Genomic DNA, 20,127 nt, shown 5'->3' on the forward strand with positions numbered 1-20,127 from the left:
TTGGATTATTTTGATTTTATCGTTAATTGATCGGTATGATGTTGCTATTTAAAAAAAAAACGGTTTCAATATTTAAGAAAGGGATCAAGTTTTCTCCCTCAATAGGAAAGATAGAAATAGATGTATACACAGAAAAAGTTTATAAACATGAATTAAATAACATATATAAATATATAAAATATTATAATATACAAAAAAATAATTTCATTCATATAAAAACAAAATAAATATTTAAATGTCAATTAATAATCATATATCAAATTATGACATTATATTAAAGGAAAATAAATCGACATATTATCTATTACCATGCTACCATATTACAATTTTACCCACGCATTTTACACTCACTATAAGACAGGACGATCTTAGTAAATAACAGTTTATAAATGTTGGTAATGATTGGATGAATGATAGCGTTTCACACGTTTTTAACCACTTTCCGTATTGAATTTACACCGCATAATAATTTGGGTGGCGGCGTGTAGCGGGACCCGCGGCGATAGGTGCCCGTGCGTCCTGAAATAGTTTGTTTTTTTGCCTCCGCGACGATATTGGATTAACTCCTGCATTCGAAACTGATCGAGGCGGCGGATTCTTATCACTGAATCAGAACCAGTGGGAGTGTTTTGACGAAGCGGTTGTCTTCGATGTCGGACCCCTTGCTCAATGGGTTGGCTGGGGCAGGAGGAGGCATCGTTGCCCAGATTATAACATATCCCCTCCAAACCGTACTCAACTGTTGCATAATTCATCTTTTAATCATCTGCCGCTCGAAAATAACGTACTCATAATTTCTGACGACTGTCAGGTGAACACTCGTCAGCAAACTGAAAGAGTCGTTAAGAAGGGTCTCACCTTTCCAAATGGAGGTGCTGCCGGCCGCGTCACGGGGGGCACCCTGATGCAAATACTTCAGGTCTTATCATTCTTCTTTTACCGTTAAGTCTTTTTTTTTTTTTTTTTATTCCGTCTATTTCGAGCTCCTTTAAGTTGATTCAATTTATTTCTCAGAGTTTGGAATTTCTGATCAATTTATTTTAAAATTTTTTTAGAACCTGTATCTTTCAAGGTTGCGAAGGGCTCGATGTTGTCACTTGCAACAATCTACGAGTCACAGTGCTGTGTCGGATATGATTTTGTGTTAGTTCAGTGCGGAATTAATGCTATTTCCCATTTCTTACCCCAGGTTATAGGTTCCGAAGGCTGGGGCGGACTATACAGTGGATTGAAGCCTTCATTATTTGGCACTGCTGCGTCCCAGGTTTCCCTGTAAAGTTAGACTCTTCAGAGCTTTTAAAAGCAGTGGTTAATGACCTTTTCTTATTCCAGTCGAAGTGCTTCTGCTTGTTATATGTTGCATCCTGTTATCTCATGTATGTGATGTCTGACAATGTAGTTGTGAGCTGAGATAATTACTCGGCGTTGTGTTGCCTTTCAGTCTATCTAAGTTGACTTGTTTCAAATTGTAGGGCATTTATTACTACTTCTATCAGGCTTTCAAGAACAGGGCAGAGGCTATTGCAGTTTCCCGTAAAAAGAAAGGATTGGGTGATGGCACCGCTGGCATGTTCTCTTGGCTCATTGTGGCCGCTTTAGCAGGGTACTAATGGCATTACCAAAAAAATAGCCCCTTAATGCTTCTATTCTCTGTAATTTTGTTTGTTTTTGATTTAGTATATGGCAAATATTATTGATGATAACGCATAGATTAAATTAAATCCTGCGACAAATTGTGGACGGATTTTGGCAGTATTCATCACGAAGAAGTACACTGGCTGTGAGATTCAGAATTCCGATAAGACTATGTTGTTGGAACCTATTGAATTGGAGCTTGACTAATACCGATATCTTAGGTCTTTTTACTAGCCACTAACTTTTTGAAATATAAGCAAGGGGATTCATTTCAACCTGAGGGTACACATTTAACATTGAATCCTTGTGACATTGTTGGGCGGATTTGTTCAAAGAAATCTCTCAGGTGCCATGACGAGGAAGCAGTTATATTGAGCCTGGAGTTGCCTTACACTACTAAAGGGCACTGGAATCATATTTTTAGATATTCAAAATTCATGAAGAGCTCTCTGAGCTCAACTTGTGTTGAATCTATGGTAGGGAAAAGACATGTTTTCCTCGTGGTGTGGATTGCCTCTTGAGCATCTCTCATATTGACTGCCCTGTCTTTGAGGTGGTGGTTCCAAGCTTCACAATTTTTGGTTTCTATGGCTAGAAAAGGAGTCAAGAGTATTTCAGTTTCTAAATATCCTGGTTTTAGTGGGTTCTTTCTTGGGCAGTACATGGAATCCGGTGAATATTGGAAGGGTCTGACCATAACTGCTGCCCTAGGTTGTTGGCAGGTAAGTGACTGCCTGCTTGCTGAGTAAGCCTAGGCGATAGAGCAGGATCATTAGTCCTGCACCTCACCCCATGGCTGCTTGGGGTGCATATGGCAACCCTGGTTTCATGTGCTGCCACACATTCTTGCATGTGCTAGGCCTACCCGTGGTCATGTGCAAGACACACCTCACATCTCATACATGTGCAACCTCACCTTTTGGGGTTGTCACAATGTGCTTGCATGGCCCTGCCTATTCTGGGTTTCCTGGCTAGTCTCTAGCGTCCTGCTACTGCTGCATGAGGGTGGGGTTGGCTTCTCGCTCTGAGTGGTACTTTGTCTGAAATAGTAATTTGTTGGTTTCTCATCGTAAAATATTTGATTTCAGTCTTTGACTTGGGTTATCTAAGGTTTTTGAGAAATCAATATTCAATTTTAAAAAAAATCTAGTTAATCTGAAAGAGTAATTAGCCTCTTTGTCTTAATTTTTGCAGGTCACTGAATGTGTTGCTAACAAATCCAATATGGGTCCTAGTAACACGCATGCAGGTATTCTGTTTAATATTTTTTAAAGGCCTGATTTTAATAGATGAAGGAACTCTTACAAAAAAAAATAGATGAAGGAAGAAAATTTTGGATAGTTTATGCAAAAAAATTGCAAGAAAGAAAAAACAAAAATGTATAAAGCCATATAATTAGGGATACAAGAAAGATGAGAAGTGATATAAGGGGATAATACGAGAAAGATGAGATTGGTTTGTATTTCCTGTTGCTGAGTATGACTGTAGTCTGTAAACAACATCATGCTTAACAGAATCAGCAGTAGAAATTGCAGACCAGCATACCTTGCTCTAATGTTTAACAAAAAGAGGAGCTTAGTTGGTAGCGGGAAAAATCTGAAAGCTATGTTTACTGTGGCTGACACCACAAGTCTTCAGGTCAGCCACGGTAAACAAGAGAGTGCAAGAGGAGTTTGAGAGAAAAAAGTAGTTGAGATGATGTACTCTCGACTCATCTTAGTTTATTTATAATTGTCCACAGTTAACTTACCTAGTTTAAGTGAGAAAGAAACAAGTACTTAACTAAATTTATGCTATCTATCTACTAAGTTAGGTACATAGGCGAGAGGCCACCTTTGCCTACCTTTGTGCGACAGGAATTGAAAGGGGTGGACACCTGCCTAGGAAATTTAGTCTTAGTGGTTTCAGCCTTGTTCATAACAGTTATTGGGCTCCAGACCCATGGCTGCAACCAATCTTCAAATTTTGGCTTGTAGAAGGCTTTGATTAAGAGGGAAGCATAGCAATAGAGAGAAAGAGATGAGAAATAGAGATATCAGAAGAGAGTGTGATATATTTTTTCCTAACCCGGAAACACTAATTTACAATATATAATCCACATTTCTAGTTAGAGTAGGATTCTATTCTACTCTTTTCATGAGATCTATTTTATCAAATCTAACATAACTTGTGGAGTGTTTGCATTTTATTGACTCTTGCTCAATTCCTTTGCATGAGTTGAGTGTTTGTAATTTTCTTTTGTTTGCGGTGCGATCCTTGGTTTGTGAGGAGCTGCAGCTGTACATCCTTCGCCCTTAATATCAACAGCTCTATGTCAAAAAAAGAAACTCACCAGATCCTTTTCAAAACAAAAAAGAAACTCACTAGATATGATAGTTGCTGGAATTGTTTCATCATACATGAAAAAAAAAGACATTTGGTTTTATCAGTAATTACTACATGTGCATAAATATTAATACTGCAGACAGATGACTTCTTAAGCTTTAGGGTTCCAACAAATTGATGAATTAAGAAGAGAAAGTCAGATGAAGAAAGGTGTGAGTGAGAGAAAGTTGGAAGATGAGGAAGAAGTCAGGTGCATGAGATGAAAGAGGAGAGAGAGGAAGAGTGAAAACAGAGAATTAGGAGAAAGAAGGAGGTGTAGAGATTCAACATCATTTCTCTACCCCCTAATATCTTATTTATATTAAAAGGTCTGATTACAAAGAAATAAATACCTTTCAAACATTAATATGAAAAGAAGGATGAAGGAAAAAAAGTGATAAATTACTGAAAAAACAGAAAATAGTAATTTCTAACCAGTCTTCTAACTTTTTCAGTCCATTTTCTTCTCTTCCTAATACTATTCTTCATCAGTAAAAATGTAATCTGATGCTAGTCTTCTGTGGAGGAATTCATTGATGAATTTTTTTCCTCCAGATGGTGATTTGTGGAATTGTATCATTTTACATAATGCAACAAACTTGAATCAATGTCTTTTTCTTTCTGTACAATTAAAACTGCAACCCCTTCACTTGTCTTTTTTCATGGAGGAATTCATTGGTATATCTTCTTTTGTTTTCCAGACTTATACTCAAGCAGAAAAAAAAATTATGGAGGCGAAAAAGGAAGCAATATTGAGGGAAGCTTCAGAAAGTGGTTTGGCAGATCTATCAATATTCCAAGAAAAGCTGGCCATTCTTGAGGCAACCAAGCCTCGTCCTTATGGGACATTTCAAGCAGTTAATGCTCTTGTTTGCTTGTTGACTAGTCTGAAACATGCTTTTATTTGAGCTTTACTTTGTTTCAATAGTTTTTGAAAATTCAGAGCAATACATTAGAAGCCTTTAGGAGTTACAAAGGAAGAAAGTGTCCTGCAACAAGGTGTTGTCAGAAAGTTCCTGTTAGTTATCAATTTTTCTCCAATTTACATTGAGGCACTGGTTATGTTGAGGCATGTTAGATACCATACCTGGTGGTTTGTTTCTCGTACACATTAAGTGAGAATGAAGTGGCTGAGGGTATCTTTTGTCTCTTAAATTTCAAGATCTTTATTTGTTCATTGAGCCAAGAGTGTGCAATACCTTTTTGTAAGATACACTGGACTTATTCTAACAAAATTGAGAGGGGTTGAACAGGAAGCCCAACATTTTCAAAAAAAAGTTTCCTCTTTCTCATTTTCAAAAAACAGTTTTCCTTGTTCTCTTTCATGTTTTCATCTTGCTTCTATCTTCTTCTATCCTTCTTCTTTCTTCTTCTTTCCCTTTAGTTTTCTGATTCTTCTGCAAACTCTTATTTCTTTCTACTTTTTTTAGTTTTCTAAATCAACTTACAAGGTATTGGGGTAGCAAATCTGATCCAGTTTAGAGTTTTATCTTCCTCCCTTTTCCAGCGAGGCCTATCTTCATGGCTTCTTGTATTGCAAGCACTGTTCTGGTGAGCGTGACTGATTTCTTCAAATTTTAAAGTGATGTCACTTATTTTCTGACTTCACCTCTGCCTTTGGGCATATTAAATTGCTTAGAAGGTTTTTGTTTTTTTTTTCTGTTTTGATATATCTTGCCAATCATTTTCTTATTGCCTGATTTGTTTTCACCCTCAAAGTTGACATCTTATTTTCTTGTGATTGAGATCTAGGACTCAATTACAGTTGCTGTTGTACTTGAACATAACTTTTTTATATTCTTGGTGGTTCCTCTTGTGTATATTTCCCTCAGATCTGCTTACTTAGGATGCTCATTAAGACGTGTCTGGAATAATTTGTTCCATGATACTTCTGAATCTAAAATTTGAAGTCACTGTGTGACTAGAGTTTATTAAAATCAGGCTGTAATTATTTACCATGACCCTAGTCTGTAACGAGGTTTCTCCAAGCTAATTGGCTGTATACATGTTGGTCTGAAATTGCTCCATGAAGGATGGGGAGGGTTACAAAGTCAAAGCTTGTTAGTGGATACAAGAGATGCTCGGATCGTTAATTTGTATTGACGAAATGTTTCTAAATGGGCGGGCCCTCGCAAGACTCCTTTTATGGCCACCTGGGATCCTCCTCCTTGTGACTGCATCAAACTCAATTTTGATGGTAGTGTTTTAGGCTGTCCTGGGCCGGCTGGAGCAGGTGGTGTTTTCAGAGATAGCAGTAGAGACTCCGTTATATCTTATGCTGGGCTGATGGTCATTACTGATTCAAATACTGATGAAGTGAGTGTTCTTCTTTTCGGCCTCCAAATCTTCAAGGACTGTCTCCATGGCAAGTTGCTTATTGAAGGAGACTCAAAAGATTGTCATCAGCTGGTGTTCAAAAGATAGCTCCCCCCCTTGGCGCCACTAGCCTATCATTGATTGTATTGCTGACATTGTATCCTCTATTCATTGTAATTGGAATTTCATTCCTAGATCAACCAATTCCTTGACTGATAAATTGGCAAAATCCGGAACCTCCCAGCAATCTCTCATTGGCTGGGAAGTCTTCCCCCCTTTGTAATCTGCTTGTTTGAGCTTTTGTTTTAATAAAATTGAGCATCATTTAAAAAAAGAAGAAGAAGAAATGTTTCAAATGTGTTGTATATTTGGACACTAGTAAAAATATTTGGGACATGTAACATAAACTGTTTTTTTGTGAACATAATCTTCAGTCTGTTTGGTATCCTCTAGAAGATGACTAGTGCCACACCTTACGGTAACATTGGTGCTTTTTATATGGGCTTCTTGAGCTATAAGCATTGTCTTAGCCACTCTGGACTTGTCAACATTATCGAACTAGTGAGAGGCTTTCGCATACATGGCAACTAAAACATCATCCATGTCAATTGTTCTTGCTCAAGTGATGAGAGTCCTAGAACCTATGGCCATTGTTCGGCTACTATTGATATTATAGCATACATTCAGTTGTCATGGTCCACTCTCAAGACTTAACAGGGAGAAGGTGTAGGCCACGTGGTGCTAGTGGAGCAGATAAATGTGGTAATTATGGTTGTCACATTGTTATAAGAAAAGCCCATACATGGCCAGCTGTTGGCTCTTACATGACTCTATCTTGGGTCAACAAAAGTGATTCACTAGGAGGGGGGGGGGGTGGGTGGGTGGGTGCGAATGAGACAGAATGATGAGAGATTGCGGCAATGGTGGGACACCCAAAGCCCATCGGGGAGAAACTATGGAAATGATGGCCAACAATGTATCAAATGATCATGAAGGGAGGCGAGACAATGGTTCTCATCAACCAATTTTTTGCTATCTCAGATAGATTTCAAACGTTGTGGGAGGCACTGCAATTAGAAGAGGGTTGGGAACTAGTTTGTGGTCAGCGATGGAGGAAGTATCCAAGCTTTCATAGATGCGGTCCCCTTTGGAGCAAAAGAAATAGTTAAGGTTGCCATCAAATCTGCCAACACTGGAATCAATAACTATGAAGCTATGGAGATCTCTGGAAGAAAGAGTCAAAACTGAACTGTGGAAAAGAAACTCCATCGTTTCCTTTTGACTGCAAAGGCTATAGGGTATAGTAAGTGGTTGAACTCAGTGGGAAGTGCATCACTGACATCATCCTGCCTAAAAATGATGACTTGGGAATCCTGGTGCAAAATTGTATGATACATCAAAACAAATCCTCCTCTCTCCTCTAGGAGATATCTCACTTTGACTTTGGGATTGCAAACGAGCATGGTGTCCCCCGTTGACCACCCCTCCTCTTTGAAGAGTCTTCCTCTAGATCGTATGAGGAAGCAACACAATGTAGTTGGGCTCTTGCCATAAGTAGAGCCAAAACCATGATTGTCAAAAGCAAAAAAATTGTGAACAGACTTTGCTTGGTTGAAATTTCGGAAAGAGATAATTGGGACCCTTGGGACCTTGCAAATTGGGCGATAGCACTAGAGCCTCTTGCATGCACTAAAGGTAGCATTCGTTGGCCCATTGGGCTTCCTCTACATCCTCTCCTAAAAAATAACCAAATGAAGGTGCTCAACTGCCACAACAGGGGATGTGGAAGAGTCCTAAGTCCTAACTGTGTTGCAACCCCGGAGCTCCACGGGGACCACCTTGCATGCAGATTGGTTCATCGTAAAGCAAATCCTAGTGGCAATCTGGAGTGAATGTACCATCAGAGCCATAATTGAAGTTTTGGGTGTTAGAAGTTATTATTTTAGTTAATTAGGTTTTCCTTATTTTTGAAGAAAATATTTTTCTATTTTCTATTAAAAGTAGATTCCTAAGGTTTATGGGTTGCTAGGACATGAATGTTATTTTGAATAATGTCTAAGTTATAAAAAGGGAAAAGAAGTTTGTAAACCCTGATTCTGTTTGCACACTCTTCTCCTGCAAAAAATTCACATGGTAGCAAAGCAACAATGGTTTTGACATGGAGATGAATGGAGGATGAAGATTTGCTTTTATCAATAGTGAAGTGGGCTCGAAAAGGGCTTTGGGCTCTGGTAATTTAAAGGCTCAAGTGGCATTTATCTATTTGGAAAGGGAGACTCTTCTCTAAAGCTGGCAGATTGATGCTTCTTAACTCTTGTTTGGTAGGTATACCCAACTATTTCCCTTCCTTTGCTTCTTGCCAGGCCTCTGTTTGTTGACACATTGACATGATGAAAAGGCGATTCTTATGGCGTGGAACTAGCAATGAATTTCATTATCATTTGGTCAGTTGGAATGATGTTTGTATGCCAAAGACTATGGGTGATCTGGAAATTAGATGCACTAAGGATATGGGAGTTGCTCTCCTCCTCAAGTGGTTTTGGAAACTCAATTCTAGTTTGTGGCTTTTTGGAAACCGATGGTGGCCTCAAAGCTCCGTCTTCTTGGTGCTAACTAGATTCTTGATGGCAGTAGGCGTAATCTCTCTCCCCTCTAGAGAGCATTCCATCATCTGTTCCCGGTCGACCATCAAGTTTTTTGTTGGAAACGGATCAAGTTTCAATTTTTGGACTGATTGGTGGGCAGGAGCTGGGCCTCTTGCCTCCTCCTTCCCCTCACTTTTTCAGCTTACTACATGCCGCAACCTCTCTGTTGTTGATGCTTGGCTTAATGGTTCTTGGGATTTCCACTTGAGACGTGATTTCTTTGTTGAGGAGGCCACTGCCATCTGCAGCTTGATCGATGATCTTGGTGCTGTCACCATTCAGACTCATGTAACTGACCGTATAATTTGGCTCCCCGATGACAGTGGCCGTTTTTCAATCTCTTCAGCCTACCGACACCTCATGGGATGGACCAAAACCCCTATTGCTCAATCAGCTACTACAACATGGCTCCTCATGCCCCCCTGTGTTGGATTCTTCCTTTGGAGATCATGCCACAATAGGATCCTCACAGCTAGGGGTGGCATCGACCTATGTTCGAGCCGAGTTTGATCTAAATATTTCGAACTCGAGCTCAAGCCAAGCCTAGCCTCAAGCCTAAAATTGTAATCGAGCTCGATCCCAATAATTTTAACTGAGTTCGAGCTCCAACCTTCATTTAAAACTTTGCATAAAATACAAGTCAAATAAATTGTATATAAAATTATGCATATTGGGTATAACCTCTACATAAAATTGGACATAACCTCTGTATATTAACCCTGCATAAAATTATCTATACACTGTGCATAAAATTATTCATAAAAGCTGCATAATTATGCATGAACTTTATTCAATAATCAAACACAAAAACATTCATTTGAAAAGCAACGCTAGTTTATCCATTTGTACTCAATCAGATCGTTTTGATTCAAGGACTGGAAAACTAGATCATCGAGACAGAGAAAAAGTTTAAGAAAAACGGTTTTGGATGACTTAATCGTATGCCCTTTTGTTTTTTCTTCGGAGCATGAATTCATACAGCAACAGTTCTAAAATGCTACTAATCTGTTCTTCTGAAAAACTTGAGTAGAGTTAGCATTAAGAGAGTACCTCAAACAATTTGAGTCTCTTCAAGAGCCATGAGGAAGTGACAGCCGAAGTTCAAGAAACAATTTTTTTTTTCTTTCATGTGTTTGTGATCTCGCACGTGCGAAATCGCACGATGTCTTCGCGCATGCAAGGGGGAAAATTATTTCTCCCCTAACTTAGGTCTCTAGTTTTCTTCCGAGACGACGCAGGGGGCAGGGGGCTCTAGTGGTGCCAATGAGGAGCTGTCGTCAAGCAGCGGCGAAGGTAGTGGCTACTGAGACGATGCGGGGGTAAGGGAGTCTGCGACGAAGGCGGCCACAACAGCGGACGGGAGGGGATCGGCAGGGATAAGGATCAGCGACGACAGATGAGGGGAGGAAGAAATCGGAGGAAGAAATAAAAGTCGAACTCAAATAGTCGAAGACGACTCCCACTCCTTACTCCCAGGCCCTCGTTAAGTTAACGAGTCGGCTCACGAGCTTTTGAACCAAACCATGGTTCGGTCGAGTTCGGCTCGTTAACTCAAACGAGCCTTGCAAGTTCGAGATTCAGAGTGGCTCGGTTTGATGCCACCCCTACTCACAGCTGACAATATACTTCAGCACGACAACTCATCGCTGGATCCTCTCTACCCTTTTTGCGGGATTGTGGAGGAATCTATCTGTCACTTGCTCCTGCATTGCTCCTTCGCTTAGCAAGTATGGTTGTCGCTGCTCTACAGCTTGGGTCTCTAGTTTTGTATTCCTTATTGTGCTCTTTGTGTCTTGTCCCCTCTGGGATGGAACTTCCTAGACTGGGCAAGCTCCTATTATTTGCTTGTGTGGTCAACACCCCTTGGTGCCTATGGAAGGAGAGGAATGCTAGGAGATTTGAACACCTATCACACGGCTACTGAGGTCTCTTGTACTACCGCGGGTTTCATTTATGCCTAGATGCGCTCCAGGAAGGAATTTCAATGCCTCTCTTATGCCTCCCTCCGCACCAATTGGGAGGTGATCGCTCGGTTGTCTACTCCCACCCCGTCCCCTCAGATGGCTGCATGGGTTCCCCCCCCGGCTGGCCACTTCAAGCTCAACTTTGACGGTTGCGTTCTCTAATGCCTTGCTTTGGCAGAGTGATTTATGATGCTAGTGGAACCGCTATTATTTCTTACTCGGGGACCCTCTTGGCATTACTGATTCGACTATGGTGGACCTATTTGGACTTTTCCACAGACTCCGTATCTTCCATGATCATTTCAGCAATCTGTTCATTGTGGAAGAAGATTCTCGGGTCGTCATTGGTTGGTGCTCCTCCTCCACCTTCCCACCCTGGCATCATGGGTAGATTTATTTTCACATTATGGATCTCATACCCTATTCCTTGTACCTGGTCCCATGTACTCAAATCAGCCAATTCGGCTCCAGATTCTTGTGCTAAATTGGGTCCCTCCCTTCAATCACTTGTTGTAAGGAGAGGCCTCCCTTGATGTTTTTTTTTTTTCTTTCTTGAAACAAAATCATCACCACTTCAAAAAAAAAAGTGCAGTGGCCAGTTGCTGCATAAGTTAAACACTGATGGGACTCAAGTTTATGCCTTTAGAAGATCTACAAAATATTTTTCAATGACTAAAGTTTAAGCAGGATTTTGTTTTTTTTTTTAGTTTTAATATATATGTTCCTTTCTCTCTCTCCTCTTTTATCAATATACGCACCCTTTCAAAAAAAAAAAAAATATGTTCCAAGCTGAAGCTTTAAACTCTGTTTCCCTTGGGGTTTCTTCAAGGGTCTCTTCTCCCCTTTGTTGTATTCTTGTTCTTATTAATGATATCCCATTAAAAAAAACATCTTTTATTTCTACAAGAGAAAATAATGAGACTTATAATAGTTTATCCTTGCTATGCAATTTCTAACTTCCATTTTATGTTTTTAGCTTTCTTATTCTTCATTAATGCAAGCTTCATTCGGCAGCTGTTTGCTCTATTTTTACAGGTGCAAGAGGTTTTTCGTGAAGCAGGTGTAGCTGGATTTTGGAAAGGCATTATTCCAACTCTTATTATGGTCAGTTCTAGATTTTTTTGTGTACCTAAAACCCACCGAGTCTGATATTGATGATATGATTCTTGTAAAACTGTGCATTACTTTATATTTTCTGATATTTCTGTGTATGATATGATTGTCACTTACCTTTTTTCTGGATTAATATGCCAGGGGGCATTTTTCTAACTTTATTTACTTTTGAAGTATAATAAAATGGAGATATTTACCCTAAAACAGGTGACTTTTGTCACATTTTTTCTGTCATAAATAGGTCTTTCATCTTTTCTCTGTCTTCTTCTTGCATTGGGTCTTTTCTTCTCCAAACCTTCTCTAGTTCTCCTTCTTTAGCTACTGTTCTTTTTCCTTTATCATGGCATCTGAGCAGGTCTTGATCTGTCTTTTGATAAAGCATTGGATTGGCTGGAATGGTTGTGGCAAACAAATAAGAGAGGACAAGTGAAGTAAGTCCACTCAGTAAAAGACAAATACGAACTTTACCCAAAGATAGGTGTTAAGAACCCAAATTCTGAAGTAAAGATGCAGGGCTTCACTAGTAACTTGGCTGGAAAGGAAGAGAGGGAAAGAGAAAAGAGAAAAAGATAGAGGAATAAAAAGAGAATAGAGAAGAAAAAAGTAGAATGAGAGAGATAACTCACCTAGAGAGAGTCTTGAATTTGGTGCACCAATCAATGACTACTCTCTATGTGAGTTATCCAGGAAGTCTTCCTAGATATCTGTAGCATCTCCTTTTCACTTAATTGTACTTGGGTGGTTGCACCTATATCTGCCAGTCACCTTGCGGACTTAATGCTAAACAGGGATCTTCCCTCCAAACCCTTATTGTGGAGGGAGGCTCCACCTTCTAGGTTGTATTTTCTCTCTCCTTTTCTTTTATAAATTCACACATTCTATAAAAAAATTCACCTAGAGAGAGGAAAAATTTAGGAGGAAGAAAGATGTGAGAATGTAGGAGCAGAATTAGGTTTTGTCCAAGCATATAATTCATTCCTAAAGCATTCATTCAATAGGAGATTATAGAGTTTCAATAAGAGAGAAAAACTAACAAATTCTAGGTTAACTTAGACACAACTGCTAAACCATGGTATCAATTTAATTGCTATAAATATCTGATTCTACTTTTGTGGAGCTCTTTACTCTTCTCCAAGGGCTCATCATGTAGTGTGACCACCTCAGCGGGCCCTTGCTCATCTAGAGAGACTCGAAGGTGGGGATTGGCTAGTGTTCCTCTACTATTGAGCCCACTTGGCGCCACTGGGATGTATTTTAAGAAATTTCTGATATTCTTTTTGTAATTTTATATTCTTGGTTTCATGTTCCTAGGTTAGCAAATTTCTTTGCTGACAATCTTGCAAAGTAAGGGGCCTATCTCCAATCCCGTGTTGTAAAGGGAGGACTCCTTTAAGTTGTTTTCATTGAAATAATTGCTGAAGTTAGTGCTCTGCTGTTCGGCCTCCAAATCTTCAGGGATTGTCAAGTTAATCATTGAAGGCGACTCGAAGACGGTTATTAGTTGGTGTTCTAAAGACAACTTCTCCCCTTGGCGCCACTGGCCCATCTTTAATAGTATTGTTGACATTGTATCTTCTATTCATTGTAATTGGAATCTCTTTCCTAGATCAGCCAACTCTTTGGCTGATAAATTGGCAAAATTTGGAACTTCTCAACAATCTCTCATTGTTTGGGAAGGCTTCCCTCTTTTGTAAATTGCTTTTTTGAGCTTTTGTCTTAATAAAAATCAGCATCATTTAAAAATAAAAAATAAAAAATAGCACATCATTTTCATAAAAAGAAGACTTAACTGCTATATATAGAAACTCCTAAACTAACTTAGACATTAAATCTCATTAAATTTCAGGCGTAAGTTTAAATTCGAATTTCTAGATATTTTATCTTTTCACTTAAAGTTTAATGACCCTTTGCCTCTTACACCCTTTTTTATTAATTTGCTCCTACATTATTCAGATACTAACAATAGGCTGTGGCAGGATTAAGAGAGAAGGAATTAAAATTTGAATGAACTCACTGGAGCTTCAAGATTGCTTTGATGCCATGGTATGACACAATTCACCTTGATTTGATGGTGTAGATTGAGGAAAGATGTAAGAAGAGAGAAGTAAGAAGAATGTGAAATAGTAGGAGGAGATCTATTATGTAATTTTTTGTTTTCTTACTTCTTTGTTTTTGTTTCCTTTTCTTGTAAGGGTAAACTCCCCTAATGTCCAGACTTACACATAACGGGTTTGAGACGTGGGCACAAACTCTCTAACGGGCCATACAGATTTCAACATCATGGAGTCCAAAACACACAAACTCCTACCTCATGGAGCTTACAACACAAACTCCTACCTGGAGCTCACAACAAACATATTCCTATCTTGTGGAGCTTACAACACAGAGACTCTTACCTCATGGAGCCCACAACACACAAAAAGTTGGGGAGTACAAATTGGGCCTTGGCCCACACCCACAACTTGCTCTGATACAGTTGTTGGCTTTTGGGCTGAGCTCGGTTCCATCCTAGAATGACTAGCCACTTAGGAGGCCTATTGCTCAACCTTATAAGCCATTAACTTTTCTTTTTATTTTTCATTTGAGACTTTTTCCCATTCAACAAGTGTTACGGATAGCATCATTTCAAAGAAAAAAAAAAAAAGAAGTGTTATGATCCCAAACACAAAAGACATCCACAAATGTGACATTTTGTGGAGGTAAATATGCTTTTGAGTTTTCTGAGCCTTCCTTCGTTAATGATGTCGAGTCTCCTTTGCCTCTTCTATTGATGGATAGCCCTATTGTTTCTTCCATACCAACTCTTATTAAGCCATTACAGGTATACAGGCGGAGGAAAGTTTGTTTAGGGTAGCAAACCAGCAATGATCTTACTTAGGTGCAGGATCCCGTCAATGCTGATTTGCCCGTGCCTTCTTCCTCCAAATTTTTGTAAATTCTGCCTTTAGCGACTTATACCTTTCAATTAAAAGGAACAAAGCATCCTATTTCTAAATATGTTTCTTTTCATAGTTTGTCTCTTAAGTTTTGGTCCTTTGTTGGGTCCTTGTCTAGTATTTCTATTCCTAATAAAGTGCAGGATGTGTTGTGTTCTCTTGAGTGGAAGAAGGCGATGGATGAAGAAATGGATGCTATAGTGGCTAGGCAGATTTGGACTTTAGTTTATCTCCTGCATTTAGTCATTGTGGGGTGTCGTTAGGTATATGTGAATAAGTACTGTGTTGATGGTACATTAGAGTGTTATAAGGCACGATTGGTTGCTAAAAGCTATACCTAGACCTATGGGGTTGATGTTTTTGATATTTTTTCTCCAGTGGCCAGAATGAGTACTGTTTGGATTTTAATTTCTGTTTCTGTGACTAAAGGGTGAAATCCATCTCAATTAGGTATTAAAAATGTTTTTTTGTGGGTATTTGTAGGAGAAAATTTATATGAAGCAACTTCCTGGATATGTTGCTCAGAGGGAGAAGGAAAAGGTCTATCAACTAAATAAATCAATCTACGGATCGAGGCAAATTCCAAGGGCATGGTTCGACAAATTCAATAAGTTTGTCATGTCTTTTGGTTTTGCAAGAAGTCATTGTGGTCACTCCCTCTTTATTTTGTATTGATCTTTTGGAGTTGTTGTTCTAGTGGCAGATGTAGATGAAGTTTTGTTTGCTGGGAGTGATACTTAGGGAATTGAATAAGTAAAGGAGTACCTCAAGGAACCTTTTCAGACCAAGGACCTTGGATCTCTAAAATATTTTATGGGGATTGAGGTTGCTTAGGAAGTTATAGTGTTAGCCCCACAGAAATATGTTACTGACTTGTTGCATGAGTATGGTTTGCTAAGACCTAGACCAGCAAGATACCCATGGAAGTAGGTCATAATCTGTTGGATGATGAGAGTTCCTTAATGAAGAACAAGATAATTTGTAGGAGACTTGTTGGTCAATTGATTTATGCGACAATGAAAAGACTATATATCTCTTTCTCAGTTAGTGTGGTGAGTCAATTTATGTGGATAAATGGTTTTTTAAAAAGGATTCAGACTTGACTATGAATAGCCTTTGGTGTGGAAGTGTGATAAACAAGCATCCATTTTTGTTGCTAGTAATGTTGTATTTCATGAGAGAACCAAACATCCATTTTTATTGCTAGTAATGTTGTATATCACGAAAGAACCAAGCATATAGAAGTGGACTATTGTTTTTTATATGATGATGTGAAGTGTAAAATAGTAATTCAATATATCAAGACTATTAAATTGGGTCCAAGACCCTATCACAAAATGACTAGTCACCTTAAGAAACCTCTATCCCAACTAATAAACTCAAATTTTTGTACTCACTAATCCATATGGGACTATTCCTTAACACTCCCTTTACGTGTAGACCCTTTTTTTGTGGCTCTACAAGTGGGTAATTTAGGAGTAGGCAGTTTAGGTGTAGGCCCTCTTTTGCGGCTCTACAAGTGGATAGTTTAGGTATAGGCCCTCTTTTGTCGCTCTACAAGTAGATAGTTTAGGTGTAGGCCCACATATGAGTACCTGCTCTCATACCATGTTAAATTGGGTTCAAGGCCCTATCCCAAAATGACTAGTCACCTTAGGAAACCTCTATCCCAACTAATAAACTCAAGATCTTTGTACTCACTAATCCATGTGAGACTATTCCTTAACAAAGACAATATGTCAGATTGAGACATGTTCACTACTATCCTTGGAAGATGAGACCTTGGTAATTTTTGTAACTAGCTGGGGCTATTTGATATACACGCTTCAGCTTGAGGTAGAGTATTAAATTATATTTTAGATCATTTTACTATGTATGTGGTACTCCTCATAGTTTAATTTTTTGTGAGTTTATTGGATTCAGTTTGGTAAATTTTTTACTTAAAATCGGAGTTGTAATCATAGAGTTACGAGATGTGTAGCAGTGAAGGGTATTTTTAACCATTCATGTGATGTTTTTTATGTGAGTTAATAAAAGAGGTTAGAGGGGTCTTTTCCCCCTAATGCACAGGTTGCTCTCTCGCAGCTTTCTCCTCTCTCTTCTTATTTTTTCTTCCTTTTCTCTTCTCTTCTCTTTTACTCTTTGTGAGACTTGCCTTAGACTCCACAAAACCTGCCTTTTAACCACCATTGTGGACATTGAGACTTGCAATTGCAGCAAAGAAATAAAGTTTTAGAGGAGTAATTGGCTAACATCCATTCCACTTGCCAAAGACTTGTGCCACTTTCCTTTTTTTTTTTTTTTCAAACTTGAATATATGGAACAAAAACACTGGGTGTTTTCAATGTCCAACTAGAATAGGAGAATTGGAATTAGAAAATTTCCATAAGTTAGTTTCTCAACTCTTAGTAAACTCCAAATTCTTTACCTTGAAAGAGGAATCCTGATTAGAGAACAACTCTAATTGTTGCCTTGTGACAGCTCACATTCAAGAAGAAATTCAAATTAATACTTTTCAATACTTTTTTTAGAAAGTTTCTTATAACTGATTGCTAACTCAATGCAAGGCCAGAGGAATCCTAATTTAAAAGGAACTCTTTATTCTTTCCTTTCTATAGCAAACACCCAAGAGTTTTGAACGTTCTACAGCCAAGAATATAAAATTTCGAAAAGAAACTAGAACCCTTATTAGTCTAGGACATGTGAGAACTCTTGGGCATGGAAGGAAACTCTCAACATAAATAGGACACTTCCAATATTTGCAACAAAATAGGAAACTAGAATAGGAAGCAACTTTATTTTTAAGAGCAAAGAAGAAAGATGTCTAAGAAGATAACTGTTGCAACAAGACATGGAAAGCCTGCCTGAAAAATGAGAACTCGATGCTCATGAACGTGGGGAGAAGTCTAAGCATGAAGGAGACTCAGGTCGGATTCAGTTTTCTACAAGACTAGAATCATAAAATATGGAAAGAAGAAAAGAAGGAAAACTTTGGACCAGAATTGTAGCAAGACTAAAACAACATTGGGATTTTGGACAAGGAATCAAAAAACTTGCTCACTCCTCATTCCGCGTTCTTCTTCTTAATTTTTGTCTGGATTTTGAAAGATTTTGACACAACAGTCAAGGAAGAAAGCAAAAACCCCATGAAGAAAAAAAGAAAGGAAGGAGGAAGATGGAGAAAGTGGGTAGATTCACATGGTATCAGAGCGTCGATCTTAAGATAGAGAGAGAAAAGAAGGAGAAGGTGAAGAGGAAGAAGATGAGGAGGCAGAAGATGAGGAGGAAGAAGGAGAAGAAAGAGAAAAAAAGATAAAGAAAAAGAAGAAGAAAAGGAAAAAAAGATAAGTACAAGGTTTTTCTTTTTCCTCTATTATTATTGTTCTCTTCTTGGTTGGTCACTGTCTCATGGTTCTCTTGGTTACCAACTTATCAGCTTCATTATACCTTTGCTAGAAGTTATTGTTTTTCTTTAGAGTTGGTGCTGCATCGTCTATCTTTATCTTCATCCTCGTTTGTGCAACTCATAAGCATATTGGCCCGTTATACTTCATCCTAAAACTAGAGCACTTTTAGGTTGATTAGAGTCAGTTTTCCTGTCAAACATCTTTTTGACAGCTCAGAGTATTCATGGCAGAAGTCGCTGCAGCAACTTCTGCTGCTGTCATTAATTTAATTGCTGCTGCTGCTGTCTGGGCAGCTGAGCACCTGAGCAGCCTGCCTGAGATGCTGCTTCTCTGCTTTCTTTCTTACATCAATAGCACCAGAGTGGCATGCTTGGCCAGTGAATCCTGTAGCTGCTTCTAATCAGAAAGCCAAGCTTCTGCATCCCAACACAGCAGGAGGTTGCCCTATCATTGCCTTGACATCGTGCTTGAGTCTAATTTGTGTCCAGCAAGGACTGCTGCAGTCTGATTTGTGTTGTCCTGCAGGGCTGATGTGAACATAAACTCCTTTCTCTCCCACTCATCAGCCTCTCCTCCTCTCTTGGTTTCTCTCTTTCTCTTCCACTCTTGCAATCCCTCCGATATTCCATCCTATTAGATAAGACATATGATGTGGCTTTTGCTTTTGATATTTCCCTTATTCAGCATTTAAGAGATGCGTAAGCTGCATGTGATTTATTTTCATCCATTGACTCTTGAATATTTATGTTCAAGTTTTCTGATAGTCTGATAAATATGTTATGGATAGGTTTGTAATCCTTCTATCCAATTCATGATATATGAAAGCTCTCTGAAGCATCTAAGGGCAAAGCGTGCTCTAAAGAAGAATGGGAATGCAACTTCACTGGAGGTACTTCTTTCATTTTGCATTAGAGATTTTTCAGCCTTGTGTGGTTGAATGATAATCCATGATCCCAGATTCTTTGAAAATGGTCATGGGTTGGTTTGTTGGTTTTGCTTGTTCTGTTGCTGAACTGATTACTTCTAGATTGGTCTGTGGTAGGTTGTGAAATTGATTCATGTCTTGGGGGTTTGTTCTCCTTTTAACAAATCTATCAGCATTTTTCCAAATAATACATGCAAATATATGAAAATACTATTTTTTATTGGAGGTTTTTCTGAATTTAATGAAGTGCTTCTCTCTTTCCTTTTGTCTTAATAAGGTCTTTTTGCTTGGTGCGCTGGCAAAATTGGGAGCTACTGTTTCTACCTACCCCTTATTAGTTGTCAAGGTAAAGTTGGATGCCTCTCCACTAATACTATGCATTTAAAGTTTCTAGACTTTATGAGGAAGCAATGGGTTTTATGTTCTTATGGGATCTTTAATTTATCTTTTTGGAAACTATTATCTCTTTAATAAAATAATCTTTTCACTGTTCCAGAGAAGAAAAACTGAAATAAGTCTTGTTATAGGGTAGTTCCAGTAAAATTAAAGATTAGTGAGTGTTTGTAATTTATGGCAAAACTGGGCATTTTATTTGAATGTTTAAGGAGATTAGTGCGAGCAATGACATCTGTGCTTTTTTTAATTTGAAAAGGATTGAATGTCTACACTCTAGCAATTACATACTTATATACGACCTAAATTACATCCTTCAATTACAAATTTGACCTTCTCCATATAAAGACCACATCTTTTCATATTAAAACTTGAGTTCCTAACTTGATCCTTAATTACATAATGCCATTGGTATAAAATTACTTACAC

General features: G+C 38.6%; 1 protein-coding gene across 2 annotated transcripts in view; it reads left to right on the top strand.

The window, feature by feature from the left end:
• The first annotated feature begins 584 nt into the window (after positions 1–584).
• Positions 585–20,127, top strand: part of LOC137946241 (peroxisomal nicotinamide adenine dinucleotide carrier-like) — a 30,841-nt gene continuing 11,298 nt past the window's right edge. For both annotated transcript variants that reach the window (XM_068792459.1, XM_068792460.1), the window contains exons 1-9: positions 585–731; positions 812–919; positions 1,190–1,264; positions 1,473–1,603; positions 2,830–2,884; positions 4,701–4,856; positions 11,960–12,028; positions 19,168–19,269; positions 19,583–19,651. In XM_068792459.1, coding sequence (XP_068648560.1) covers positions 651–731; positions 812–919; positions 1,190–1,264; positions 1,473–1,603; positions 2,830–2,884; positions 4,701–4,856; positions 11,960–12,028; positions 19,168–19,269; positions 19,583–19,651 — 846 coding nt within the window. In that variant the 5' untranslated portion in view covers positions 585–650. The remainder of the gene's footprint in view (positions 732–811; positions 920–1,189; positions 1,265–1,472; positions 1,604–2,829; positions 2,885–4,700; positions 4,857–11,959; positions 12,029–19,167; positions 19,270–19,582; positions 19,652–20,127) is intronic.

Source organism: Aristolochia californica, unplaced genomic scaffold (genome assembly GCF_029961685.1).
Source record: "Aristolochia californica isolate CCGP_79_NKW_82.1479 unplaced genomic scaffold, dmAriCali1.0.hap1 SCAF_12, whole genome shotgun sequence".
NCBI classification, from domain to species: Eukaryota; Viridiplantae; Streptophyta; class Magnoliopsida; order Piperales; family Aristolochiaceae; genus Aristolochia; species Aristolochia californica.